At 39.2% G+C, this 14,586-nt stretch overlaps 1 protein-coding gene across 9 annotated transcripts in view; it reads right to left on the reverse strand.

Moving 5' to 3' along the window:
• The window catches only part of LOC145531643 (phospholipid-transporting ATPase ABCA3-like), a 200,625-nt gene extending 186,567 nt beyond the window's left edge, over positions 1-14,058 (reverse strand). For 7 of the 9 annotated variants that reach the window (XR_014072620.1, XR_014072619.1, XM_081554580.1 and 4 more), the window contains exon 1: positions 13,411-13,493. Coding sequence is in view for 1 of the 9 variants with exons in the window: in XM_081554576.1 (XP_081410702.1) it covers positions 13,411-13,532 (122 nt within the window). In the remaining 8 variants the exon portion in view is untranslated. Of the gene's footprint in view, positions 1-13,410; positions 13,535-13,724 lie in introns of those variants that run through there. The other 2 variants (XM_081554583.1, XM_081554576.1) reach the window with 2 other exon arrangements.
• Between the last annotated feature and the right edge of the window lie 528 nt (positions 14,059-14,586).

Here is a 14,586-nt window from a genome sequence, read left to right on the forward strand (position 1 = left end):
CAGACCAAAAAGATACAAGAAATCTTTAACAAAGAGCTAAAAGAAACAAAGAACAACAACAACAACAAAAGAGTTGAAGAATACAATAACTAAAATGAAACACACTAAAAGGAATCAATAGTATAGAAAATGAGACAGAACAGGTAAGTTAGCTTGAAGACTGCTGCTGCTGCTAAGTTGCTTCAGTCGTGGCCGACTCTGTGCGACCCCATAGATGGAAGCCCACCAGGCTCCTCTGCCCCTGGGATTCTCCAGGCAAGAACACTGGAGTGGGTTGCCATTTCCTTCTCCAATGCATGAAAGTGAAAAGTGTAGACAGATGGTGGCAATTATTGCCACAGAACAGAATAAAACAAAAGAATGAAAGAACTGAGGACAGTTTAAGAAACTTCTGTGGCAACATTAACACAACATTAGTCCCAATGTTAAATGTTTGGGATGCTTGCATTATAGGGGTCCCAAAAGTTGAAGAGAGAGAGAAAGGGCCTAAGCAAAAATTTAAAGATCTAAGCACTGAAAAACCACTCAAGTCCACAAAGTGCAGAGAGTCCCAAACAGGATAAACCCAAGGAGGAAAATGCCAAGACACATACTAATCAAATTGACAAAAATTAAATACAATGAAAAAATATTAAAAGCAAGAAGGGGAAAGCAACAAATAATACACAAGGAAAATCCCATAAGGTTATCAGCTGATTTTTCAGCAGAATTCTGCACACCACAAGGTTGTTGCTGTTCAGTTGCTAAGTTGTGTCCAGTTCTTTGCAACCCCATGGACTTCAGCACAGCAGGTTTCCCTGTCCTTCACTATCTCCCAGGGTTTCCTCCAACTCATGTCCCTGAATTGGAGATACCATCCATTCAGCTCATCTTCTGTCGCCTCCTTCATTTCCTGCCCTCAATCTTTCCCAGTATCAGGGGCTTTTCCAATAAGTCAGCTCTTCACATCAGGTGGCCAAGGTATTGGAGCTTCATCTTCAGCATCAGTCCTTTCAGTGAAAATTCAGGTTTGATTTCCTTTAGGGGCCAGAGACGAGGCCTGATCACTCAGAGCTTTTGTGTGGCAGAAGTTTTATTACAGTGAAAAAGGGACAGAGAAAGCTTCTGACACAGACATCAGAAGGGGTACAGAGAGTGCCCACCATGATAGTCTTATCAAGGTCTCATATACTTTTTCAGTTGGTTACTAGTAATAAAAAGGTCTTACCAGACCCACTCCCACAGCATCCATTTTAAGATTAACAGGATTAGAACTAACAATAGAAAGGTCTTACCAGACCCACTTCCACATAAGATAACAGGATTAGTCAGAAGGTTCTTGTTAAGAAAGAGAAACATGTCCTAAAGCAAGATACATTGTTGTTATATAATCATTAGTACAGAGTTTAAGGAAAAACATACCCTTCAGCAAGGTGAATTGTTTTGTTGTGAAAAATTATCTCTGGGCTTAAAGAAAGTTAGTCTTAGAAGAAATAGATTGTTGCCATAATAGATTGTTGCTTCCCTCATAGCTCAGTTGGTAAAGAATCTGCCTGCAATGCAGGAGACCTGGGTTCGATTCCTGGGTCGGAAAGATCCCCTGGAGAAGGAAATGGCAATCCACTCCAGTATTCTTGCCTGGAAAATCCCATGGACAGAGGAGCCTGGCGGGCTACAGTCCTGGGGTCACAAGAGTCGGACACGACTTAGTGACTAAACCACCACCACCACATAACAACTCAGAGTATAAGAAACAAAACACCTTATGCGATTAAGTCCAAGCAATGTAGAAGAAAAAAAGTCTGGCCCTTTCTCTTGCTCAAGAGCCCTGAACCCCTTTCTCCTCTTCGAGGGCCTTGGACCCCTTTCTCCTCCTTGAGGGCCGTGGACTCCTTAGCAACCTACCTAAGAATTAACTCTTTCAGTTCAAAAGCATCAATTCTTTGGCACTCAGTCTTCTTTACAGTCCAACTCTCACATCCACACATGACTACTGGAAAAAAATAGCTTTGACTATATGAACCCTTGTTAGCAAAGTGATGTCACTGCTTTTTAATACACCACCTAGATTTGTCATAGGTTTTCTTCCAAGGAGCAATCATCTTTTAATTTTGCTGCTGCAGTCACCATCCACAGTGATTTTGGAGCTCAAGAAAACAAAATCTGCCACTGTTTTCATATTTTCCCTATCTATTTGCCATGAAGTGATGGAACAGGATGCCATGATCTTTGTTTTTTGAATGCTGAGTTTTAAGCCAGCTTTTTCACTCTCCTCTTTCACCTTCATCAAGAGGCTCTTTAGTTCCTTTTCACTTTCTGCCATTAGGATGGTATCATCCACATATCTGAGGTTGTTGAAATTTCCCCTGGCAATCTTGATTCCAGCATGTGGTTCATCCAGCCCAGGATTTTGCATGATGTACTCTACATATAAGTTAAATAAGCAGGGTGACAATATATAGCCTAGAAGTACTCCTTTCCCAATTTTGAACCAGTCCATTGCTTCATGTTTGGTTCTAAATGTTGCTTCCTGACCTGCATACAGGTCTGGTATTCTCATCTGTTTGAGAATTTTCCAGTTTGTTGTGATCCACAGAGTAAAAGGCTTTAGCATAGTCAATGAAGCAGAAGTAGATGTTTTTCTGGAATTCCCTTGCTTTTTCTATGATCCAACAGATGCTGGTGATTTGATCTCTGGTTCCTCTGCCTTTATAAAATCCAGCTTGTACATCTGAAAGTTCTTGGTTCATGTACTGCAAGGTAGCGGCATTATATATTTGGTGATGAAAAGGAAAAATGTACAACCAAGAATATTGTACCTAATAAGATTCTTACTCAGATTTAATGAAGGAATCAGATGTTTCAGAGAGAAGGAAAGACTAAGAGAATTCAGCACCACCAAACCAGCTTCACAAAAATTCTAAAGGAATATTTCTATGCAGAAAAGAGAAGGCTACAACTAAGAAACAAGAAAATAATGCATGAATAAGCTCACTGGTAAAGGCAGACATATAATAAAGGCAGGAAATAATTCACACACAAATACAACATCAAAACAAGCAAAAATGAGAAGAGAGTACAAATGTAGGATATTAGAAATACATTTGAAATTAAGAGAATAGCAACTTAATACAATCTTGTACATATATAGACTGCTATATCAAAACCTCATGATAACTTCAAATCAAGTATCTACAATAGATACACATACACAAAAAGAAAAAACAATCCAAACACAAGATAGTCATCAAATTGCAAGAGAACAAAAGAGGACGGAAAGAAAAAAGACCTACAAAACCAAAATGATGAACAAAGTGGCAATAAGAACATACATATCGGTAGGTATCCTAAATGTAAATAGATTAAACACTCCAATCAAAAGACACAGACTGGCTGAATGGATACAAAAATAAGACCTGTATATATGGTGTGTACAGGAGACCCACTGAGACCTAGAGACACATACAGAATGGAAAGAAAGGGGATGGAAAAAGGAAAGTATTCCAAGCAAATGAAAATCAAAAGAAAGCTGAGTAGCAATATTAGTATCAGATGAAATAGACTTTAAAATAAAGACTATTACAAGAGAAAATAAAGGATACTACATAATGTTCCAGGGACCAATCCAAGAAGAAAATATTTCAATTTTAAATACATAGACACCCAACTTAGGAGTACCTGAAAACATAAGGCAAATGGTAATAGCTATTTGTTGTTCAGTTGCTAAGTTGTGTCCAACTCTTTGCGACTCCATGGACTGCAGCACACAAGACTTCCCTGTCTGCCACCATCTCCCGGGGTTTGCTCAAATTCATGTTCATTGAGTCAGTGATGCTATCTAACCACCTCATCCTCTGCCACCCTCTTCTCCTTATGCCTTCAATCATTCCCAGAAACAGGATATTTTCCAGTGAGTCAGTTCTTTGCATCATATGGCCAAAATACTGGAGCTTCTACTTCAGCATCAGTCCTTCCAATGAATATTCAGGGTTGATTTCCTTTAGGATTGACTGATTTGATCTTGCAGTCCAAGATACTCTCAAGAGTCTTCTCCAGCACAGTTTGAAAGCATTAATTCTTCAGCGCTCAGCCTTCTTTTGGAGAAGGAAATGGCAACCCACTTCAGTATTCTTACCTGGAGAATTCCATGGACAGAGTGGCCTGGCGGGTTACAAAGAGGGTTGCAAAGAGTTCATGGGGTCGCAAAGAGTCGGACACAACTGAAGTGACTTAGCGTGAACATAGCCTTCTTTATGGTCCTACTCTCACATCCATACATGACTACTGGAAAAATCATAGCTATGACTATATGGACTTTTGTTGGAAAGTGATGTCTTTGCTTTTTAATATGCTGTCTAGGTTTGTCATAGCTTTCCTTCCAAGGAGAAAGCATGTTTTAATTTCATGGCTGAAGTCACCATTTGCAGTGATTTTGGAGCACAAGAAAATAAAATTTGTCATTGCTTACAGCTATAAAAGGAGACATTTATGGTAACGCAGTGACAGAAGGGTACTCTAAACACCTCACTTACATCTATGGACAGATTATATAGACAGAAAATCCCTCCCATGCGGGCAAACTTCACAATTAAGAGGAACAATCACCTTCCTGCTTTCAGAAAGGAGACCCCAAATACATTTAAAAAAATGAAAATACAGAGAAACATGCAGCAGATGAAGGAACATGGTAAAACCCCACAAGATCAAAGAAATGAAGAGGAAATATGCAGTTTGCCCAAAAAAAGAATTCAAAGTAATCACAGTAAAGATGACCCAAAATCTTGGAAATAAAATGGAGGCACAGATAAATACTCTGGAGGCACAGATGGAGAAGATGTAAGAAATATTTTAAAAGGACCTGGAAGAAATAAAGACTAGATAATCAGCAATGAACAACACAATACGTAAGATTAAAAATACACTAGAGTGAACCAATACCAGAATAATTGAGACAGAAAAATGGATAAGTGAGCTGGAAGAGAGAATTGTCAAAGTGAAACAGAGGAGAACAAAGAAAAAAGAATGAAAATAAATGAAGACACTCTAAGAGACTTATGGGACATCACTGCACCAACATTCAAATTATAGGGATCTCAAGGAAGAAGAGAACAATAAAGCGTATAAGAAAATATTTGAGATTTTAGTCAAAAAATTTCTAACATGTGAATGGAAATAACCACTCAAGTACAGGAAACCTAGAGAGTCTCATACAAGATAAGCCCAAAGAGAAACACACCAAGGTGTATATTTACCAAACTAATGAAATTTAAACACAAAGAACAACTTATTAAAAGCATCAAAGGAAAAGAAACAATAACATAAACGTAATCCACATAAGGCTAACAGCCGATCTTTCAACAGAAACTCTGCAGGTGAGAAGGGAGTGGTAGGATATACTTAAAGCGATGAAAGCAAAAAATGTACAAAGATTACTATATCCAGCAAGGATCTCATTCAGATTTGAAGGAGAAATCAAAAGCTTTACAAAATACAAGCAAAAGCTAAGAGAATTCAGCAACACCAAACCAGCTCTTCAACAAATGCTAAAGGATCTTATCCAGGCAGGAAACACAGAAAAGGATTATACGAACAAATCCAAAACAATAAACTAAATGGTAACAGGATCATACATATCAATAATTACCTTAAATATAAATGGATTAAATTGACTCTGTCCATGGAATTCTCCAGGCCAGAATACTGGAGTGGGTAGCCTTTCCCTTCTCCAGGGGATCTTCCTGATCCAGGGATCAAACCCAGGTCTCCCACATTGCAGGCAGATTCTTTACCAGCTGAGCCACAAGGGAAGCCCAAGAACACAGGAGTGGGTAGCTTATCCTTTTCCACCAGATCTTCCCAACCCAGGAATTGAACCAGGGTCTCCTGCAGGCGGATTGAAGGCAGATTCTTTACCAACTGAGCTATCCAGGAAGCCAAAATGGATTAAAGGCTCCAAACAAAAGACATAGATTAGCTGAATGGATACAAAAACAAGACCCCTATATATGCTGTCTACAAAAGACTCAACTCACACCTAGGGAGACACACAGACTGAAAGTGAGGGGCTGGAAAAAAATATTCCATGCAAATGGAAATAAAAAGAAAGTGGAAATAGCAACAGTCATATCAGAGAAATAGACTTTAAAATAAAGTCTGTTACAAGAGACAAGGAAAGACACTACATAATGATCAAGGGATCAATCCAAAAAGATATAACAATTATAAATATATATGCACCCAGCATAGGAGCACATCAATACATAAGGAAAATGCTGACAAGTATTAAAGGGGAAAACAGACAGTAACACAGTAATAGTGGGAGACTTTAATACCCCTTTTACCAATGGACAGATCATTCAGATAGAAAATTAATAAGGAAACACAAACTTTAAACCATACATTGGACCAGTTTGACCTAACTGATATCTACAGGGCATTTCATCCAAAAACAGTAGATTTCACTTTCTCTATAAGTGCACATGGAACATTCTCCAGGACAGACCAGATCTTGGGTCATAAATCAAGCCTTGGTAAATTTTAAAAAAATGAAATTATTTCAAGCATCTTTTCTAACCACAACATTATAAGATTAGATGTCTACTACAGGGGAAAAAAAAACTATACAAAACGCAAACACATGGAGGCTAAACAGTATGCTTCTGGTCAACCCAGAGGTCACTAAAGAAACTAAAGAAGAAATCAAGAAATACCTAAAAGCAAATGACAATGAAAATACAACAATACAAAACCTATGAGATGTAATAGAAGTAGTACTAAGAAGGTAGTTTATGGTAACATGTGCCTATCTCAGAAACTAAAGAAACATCAAATAAACAACCTAACCCTACACCTAAAGCAACTAGAAAAGAACAAAACCCCCACAAAGTTAGTAGGAGGAAATCATAAAGATCAGAGCAGTTAATAAATGAAAAAGAAATGAAAGAGACAAGAGCAAAAACCAATAAAACTAAAAGCTGGTTCTTTGATAAGATAAACAAAATTGACAAACCGTTGGCCAGAACATCCAGAAAAAAAGGGAGATGACTCAAATCAATAAAATTAAAAGTGAAAAAGGAAATTTACAACAGAAAATGCAGAAATACAAAAGATCATAAAAGACTACTATGAGCAACTATATCCCAATAAAATGGACAACCTTGAAGAAACAGACAAATTCTAAGAAAAGTACTGCCTTCCAAAATAGAACCAGAAAGAAATAGAAACCATTAACACCAATCACAAGCAGGAAAATCGAAACTGTGATTAAAAAAAAAAATCTTCCAACACACAAAAGCCCAGGGCCAGATGGCTTCACATGCAAATTCTACCAAAAGTGTATTGAACAGATAACATCTATCCTGCTCAAACTTCCAGAAAATTTCAGAGGAGGGAAAACTCCCAAACTCATTCTAGGTGGCCACCATCATCCTGATTCCAAAACCAGACAACATACTACCAAAAAAGAAAATTACAGGCTAATATCACTAATGAATATAGATGCAAAAATCCTTGACAAAATTCTAGTAAACAGAATCCAACACGTTAACAGGACCAAACATCATTATCAAGTGGGCTTTAACCCAGGGATGCAAGAATTGTTCAATGCTGCTGCTGCTGCTGCTGCTGCTAAGTCGCTTCAGTCGTGTCCGACTCTGTGCGACCCCATAGACCAGGCTCCGCCGTCCCTGGGATTCTCCAGGCAAGAATACTGGAGTGGGTTGCCATTTCCTTCTCCAGTGCATGAAGGGGAAAAGTGAAAGTGAAGTCGCTCAGTTGTGTCCGACTCTTAGCGACCCCATGGACTGCAGCCTACCAGGCTCCTCTATCCACAGGATTTTCCAGGCAAGAGTACTGGAGTGGGGTGCCATTGCCTTCTCCGAGAATTGTTCAATATATGCAAATTAATCAATGTGATATACTATATTAACAAATTGAAAGATAAAAACCATATGATCATCTCAATAGATGCAGAGAAAGCTTCTGACAAAATTCAACATCCATTTATAAAAACTCTCTAGAAAGCAGGCACAGAAGGAACACACCCCAACATAGTAAAAGCCATATATGACAAACCCACAGCAAACATTATTCTCAGTGGTGAAAAACTAAAGGCGTTTCCTCTAATATTAGGAACAAGACAGGGGTGCCCACTCTTGCACAATTATTCAATATATTTTTGGATGTCCTAGCCATAGCAGTAAGAGAAGAAAAAGAAATTTAAGGAATCCAGACTGGAAAAGAAGTAAAACTTTCACTGTTTACAGATGACATGATACTATACATAGAAGACCCTAAAGATGCCACTAGAAAATTACTATGACTTTCCTGGTGGCTCAGATGGTAAAAGTGTCTGCCTACAATGCAGGAGAGCGGGGTTCGATCCCTGGGTAGGGAAGATCCACTGGAGAAGGAAATGGCAGCCCACTCCAGTATTCTCACCTGGAAAATCCCATGGACAGAGGAGCCTGGCAGGCTACAGTCCATGGGGTTGCAAAGAGTCGGACATGACTGAGCAACTTCACTTCCAATCAGTGAATAAATATTGTAAAGCTTCAGGGTATAAAATTAATACACAGAAATCCCTTATATTTCTATACATTAACAATAAAAAAAATCAGAAAGTGAAATTAAGAAAACAATCCCATTCACCACTGCAAAAAAAAGAATAAAATATCTAGAGATGAATCTACCTAAAGAGACAAAAGACCTGTATGCAGAAAACTATAAGACACTAGAAAGAAATCAAAGATGACACAAACAGTTGGAGAGACATACCATGTTGTTGGATTGAAAGAATATTGTGAAAATGACCATACTACCCAAAACAATCTACACATTCAGTGCAATCCCTTTCAAACTAACAATGGTATTTTTCACAGAACCAGAACAAAAATACACAATTTGTATGTTAACACAAAAAACACCTAATAGTCAAAGCAACCTTGAGAAAGAAAAACGGAGCTGGAAGAATCAATCTTCCTGATTTCAGACTATACTCCAAAGTTACAGTCATCAAGACAGTATGGTTATGGCACAAAAACAGAAATAAATCAATGGAACAAGATAGGAAGCCAGTGATAGGCCCACACACCTATGGACACCTTATCTTTGACAAAGGAGGTAAGAATATACAATGGAGAAAAGACAGCCTCTTCAATAAGTCTTGCTGGGAAAACTGGACAGAATGAAAAGAACATGTTTCATTCAAAACAAAAGAACAAAGAATGAAACTAGAAGATTTCTAAGACCATATACAAAAATAAACTCAACATGGATTAAAGACTTAAATGTAAGACCAGAAACTATGAAGCTCTTAGATGAAAACATAGTCAGTACACTCTTGACATAAATCCAGCAAGATCCTCTATGACCCACCTTCTAGGGTAATGGAAATAAAAACAAAAATAAACAAATGGGATCTAATTAAACTTAAAAGCTTTTGCACAGCAAACGAAAGAATAAACAAGATTAAAAGATAACCTTTAGAATGGGAGAAAATAATTACAACAAAATAACTGACAAAGGACTAATCTCCAAAATACATAGGCAGCTTCAGTTCAGTTCAGTTCAGTTGCTCAGTCGTGTCCGACTCTGTGACCCCATGAACCGCAGCATGCTAGGCCTCCCTGTCCATCACCAGCTCCTGGAGTCCACCCAAACTCATGCCCATTGAATCGGTGATGCCATCCAGCCACCTCATCCTCTGTCGTCCCCTTCTCCTCCTGCCCTCAATCTTTCCCAGCATCAGGGTCTTTTCCATTGAGGCAGCTCTTCCCATCATGTGGCCAAAGTATTGGAGTTTCAGCTTCAACATTAGTCCTTCCAATGAACACCCAGGACTGATCTCCCTTAGGATAGACTGGTTGGATCTCCTTGCAGTCCAAGGGACTCTCAAGAGTCTTCTCCAACACCACAGTTCAAAAGCATCAATTCTTCTGTGCTCAGCTTTCTTTATAGTCCAACTCTCATATCCATACATGACCACTGGAAAAACCATAGCCTTGACTAGACGGACCTTTGTTGACAAAGTAATGTCTCTGCTTTTTAATATGCTGTCTAGGTTGGTCATAACTTTCCTTCCAAGGAATAAGCATCTTTTAATTTCACCACAGAGCTCAATATCAGGAAAACAAACAGCCCAATCAAAAAATGGCAGAAGACCTAAATCTTCAATAGATATTTCACCAGTGAAGACATAGAGATGGCCAATAAACACATGAAAACATGCTCAGTTTCACTTATTATTGTGCATGTGTGTGCAGTCACTCAGTCATGTCCAACTCTTTGCGACCCCATGGACTGTAGCCTGTCAGGCTCCTCTGTCCAGGCAGATTCTCTAGGCAAGAATATTAAAGTGAGTTGCCATGCCCTCCTCCAGGGGATCTCCCGAACCCAGGAATTGAACCCAGGTCTCGCATGTTGCAGACGGATTCTTTACTGTCTGAGCCACCAGGGAAGCAGAGAAATGCAAATCAAAATACAATGAGGCATCACATCACACCAGTCAGAATGACCATCATCAAAAAAAATCCACAAACAATAAATGCTGGAGAAGATACGGAGACAAGGCAACCCTCTCGCACTGCTGGTGGCAATTTAACTGATGCAGCCACTATGAAGAACAGTATGGAAATTCCTTAAAAAACAAAAAGCTACCATATGACCCAGCAATCCCACTACTGGGCAAATACCCTGAGAAACCCATAACTGAAGAAGACACATGTACGCCAAAGTACCAGCACTATTTACAATAGCTCATGGAAGCAACCTAAACGTTCGTAGGTGGATGAATGGATAAAGAAGTTTTGATACATATATACAATGGAATATTATTCAGCCATAAAAAAGAATTAACTCAGTCAGTTTTAGTGAGGTGGATGAATTTAAAGCCTGTTTTACATAGTGAAGTAATTCAGAAAGAGAAAAACAAACATTGTATATTCATGCACATATAGGGAATCTAGAATAAAGGTATTGATGAACCTATTTGCAGGGAAGGAATGAACATGCAAATATAGAGAATGAACTTGTGGACATGGTGGGGGAAGGAGAAAGTAGTATGAATGGTGAAGGTAGCATCGACATATATACACTACCATGTGTAAAACAGATAGCTGATGAGAAGTTGCTATATAATGCAGGGAGCCTAGTCCAGGGCTCTGTAATTACCTCAAGGGGTGGGGGCGAGCAGAGGGAAGCTCAAGAGAGGGAGGTGATATATATATATAAATATATATATATATAAATATATATATATAAATACATATATATAAAATATATATATATAAATATATATATAAATATATATATATAAATATATATAAATATATATATAAATATATATATAAATATATATATAAATATATATATATATGGCTGAATTACATAGTATTGTAAAACAATTTTCATCCAATTAAAGAATAAATTAAAAAAAAGTATTTACCCAACTTTGGAATACCTAAATACATCACTTGAATACTAACAGATATGAAAAGATAAAGAGACAATACAATAATAGTAGAGGACTTCGATACCTGACTTTCAAAAACATATATATCATCCAGAGAGAAATTTAATTAGGAAACACTATAATTGAACTCTACCTTAGAGTAAATTGACCCAACCTAACAGATATATGAAGAACATTCCACTCAACAACATCATATTCTATAGTGCACATGGAACATTCTCCACAAGAGATCATATATAGGTCACTTAACAAGCCTTAGGAAATATAAGAAGACTGAAATCATACCAAGTATCTTTCCTGACCACAATGGTAAGAAATAGAAATCAATAATAGGAAGTAAACTGAAAAATTTACAAATGTGTGGAAATTAAACAACACACTTCTGAACATTCAATGAGTCAAAGAAGAGAGGGAATTCAAAATATATCTTGAAACAAACGAAAAAGGAAACACAACATACCAAAACTTATGGGACGCAGCCAAAACAGTTCTAACAGGGAAGGCTATAATATCAATGTACACACTGAGAGAAAAGATCTCAGACAGATAACCTAACTTTAAACCTCAAGGAATTAGAAAAAGAGCAAACTAAACCCAAAGTTAGAAGAAGGAAGGAAATAACAAAGGTCAAAAGCAGAAATAAATGAAATAGGGTCCATGAATACCACATAAAAGGTTAACAAAAATAAGAACGTAAAAAAAAGATAAACTGACAAAGCTTTATTACACTAATAAAAGGAAAGAAGACTCAAAACTAAATAAAAAATGAAATAGGTGACTTTACAACTGACACTAGAGTAACACAAAGGATAAGGGAATACCATGAACCTACAAGAAACTGGTAAGTTTCTAGAAACATACAACCTACTAAGATGGAACTACAAAGAAACAGAAAATTTGTACAAATCAATAATGAATAAGGAGATTAGATTAGTATTAAAAAAATAAATCTCCCAAACAACAACAGAAAAGTCCAGGACCATGTGGTTTCACTGGTGAATTCTACCAACCTCCTTCAGCCACCACACATTTAAAGAAGAATTGACATCAATCATTTTCAAAGTCTTCCCAAAAAATGCAGAGGAGGGAACATTCCTAAACTCCTTTTACAAGGACATCAAAGACTGATAGATACACTACAAGAAAAGAAAACTAGAGGTTAATATCTCTGATAATTGTAGATGCAAATAGTTTCAACTAAATACTAGCAAAACAAACTCAATAGCATATTAAAAGGATTACTGACTATGATCAACTGAGATTTAGCCCTGGATGCAAGAATGGTTTAATATATGGAAATCAAGAAAAGTGACACACTATTAATAGGCTGAAAGACAAAATTCTCAATGGATGCAGAAAAGGCATTGCAAAATTTTTCTTTCACGATAAAAACTCTCAACAAATTGGGTACAGTAGGAATGTAACTCAACATAATAAAGGCTATATATGATCAACTTACGTAGTACTGAATGTACTAGAACATGAGGGCATTATGGTAAGTGAAATAAATCAGAGGCAGAGAAAAATATATGTGAAATCATACAAAGTTGAACTAACAGTAACAGCAGTACATCACGGTAGAAGGGGCAACACAGAGAGAGGAGGCAATATGACACTGGACCGCCATATAATATGTATATATGTGTAATATATACATATAATATGTATAATTCTTAATTATATATACAATTCTTATATAAAAAGTAATATACGTGGGCTATTTTGGAGTTGTTTTTCTGGTTTAGTTTTGTTTTGGAGGGGAGCAGAAAGAGTTGTGGACGGTTTTTTAATTTCTTTTCTTCTTTTGAGGGGGACATCGGGGTAAGGGGAAGAATGCACTTTCGGGCTGGAAGTTCTGAGTGCTGGCAATGAGGTCGGCCTCCCAGGGAGTCTTGGGAGCATTCCCCTGAGCCGGGGAACTTGGGAAGAAAGACCAAGGGCTGGGAGGTTCTGACACTCACCGTTCAAGCCTCTCAACCGCCACCACCTCCACCTTTGCCTCAGAAGCTGCTCCGCCCAACGCCCTGTCAACCGGCCCTCTCCCGCCGCCCCCGCAGGTTTGCGGCACTTGCCGCGCGCGCATGCGCCGCTTCCAGCAAAGGGGCGCCGCTTCCGCCCCCTCCCCGCGCAAGCACACACCCATCCCGGTCTCAAGCTATCCTCAACCAGCCGAGTGCCCCCCGCTCCTCCCGTCTCCTCAGCACCCGTCAGCCCTCTCCTTCCTCCCTTTTCAGCCTGCTTCAACCCATCAACCCCTCTGTCCTCAAGGCCCTACCTTGGCACCCTGTCGCTTGCTCTCCAGGTTCGTCGCCATTGGACCCTACTGGACGACCCCACAATCCACCACAACTTGCGGGCCCCCCCTCTCTTTAATATGTCAAGGTCATCTTCAGCGGAACCAGTGGCCGATGGCAGGAAGTTTAAGGAGAGTCTGTGGAGGTTAAACAGACAACTTCCAGAGGCGAGGTGCAGGTACAGGGCCCTGCAAACCCTGAGAGGCTGGCCACCCAAAAGCTTCCCTCCACCCCCATCGTCCCGCGGGCGTAAGGCACGCAGCCCTTTTCTCCAGCCTTCTCAGCCTACCCCTACCCTACCCCTACCACCCGTCGGCACGTGGCGCTCTACCCTGTGACCACCAGCAAACCTTTCTCCTGCTCCCTAGTTTCGCTGATGCTTGCTCCTCTTGGCAGACCCCACCCGATTGCCCAGTTCCAGTGTAACTTAGCGAATCACAGGTTTTGAATTCTGACTGTCCGACAGCAAATCCTCTCTCCACTGCTTTGTGAAAGTGTTAGTTGCTCAGTCGTGTTCGACTCAGCGAATCCATGGATTGTAGCCCGCCAGGCTCCTCTGTCCATGGATTTCTCCAGGCAAGAATAATGGAGTCGGTTGCCGATCCCTTCTCCAGGGCATCTTCCCGTGCCACGGATCGAATCTAGGTCTCCTGCAGTGTAAGCAGATTCTTTACCATCGGAGCCACCGGGAAAGCCAAGTATCAATTTGTTGCCTCTCAAGGGGCCAAATAGACTTTTGTTCTTGAACTGACTGACAGGTTAATCTTTGTCAGGAGAGGGCGCTGGGGGAACACTGCAGAACAAGGAGCTTCTATTCGTTAAGAGTGCTTTAGATTCTTCTTG

Source organism: Giraffa tippelskirchi, chromosome 13 (assembly GCF_054371585.1).
Source record: "Giraffa tippelskirchi isolate mGirTip1 chromosome 13, T2T-mGirTip1v1.2.pri, whole genome shotgun sequence".
In the NCBI taxonomy this organism is placed as follows: domain Eukaryota; kingdom Metazoa; phylum Chordata; class Mammalia; order Artiodactyla; family Giraffidae; genus Giraffa; species Giraffa tippelskirchi.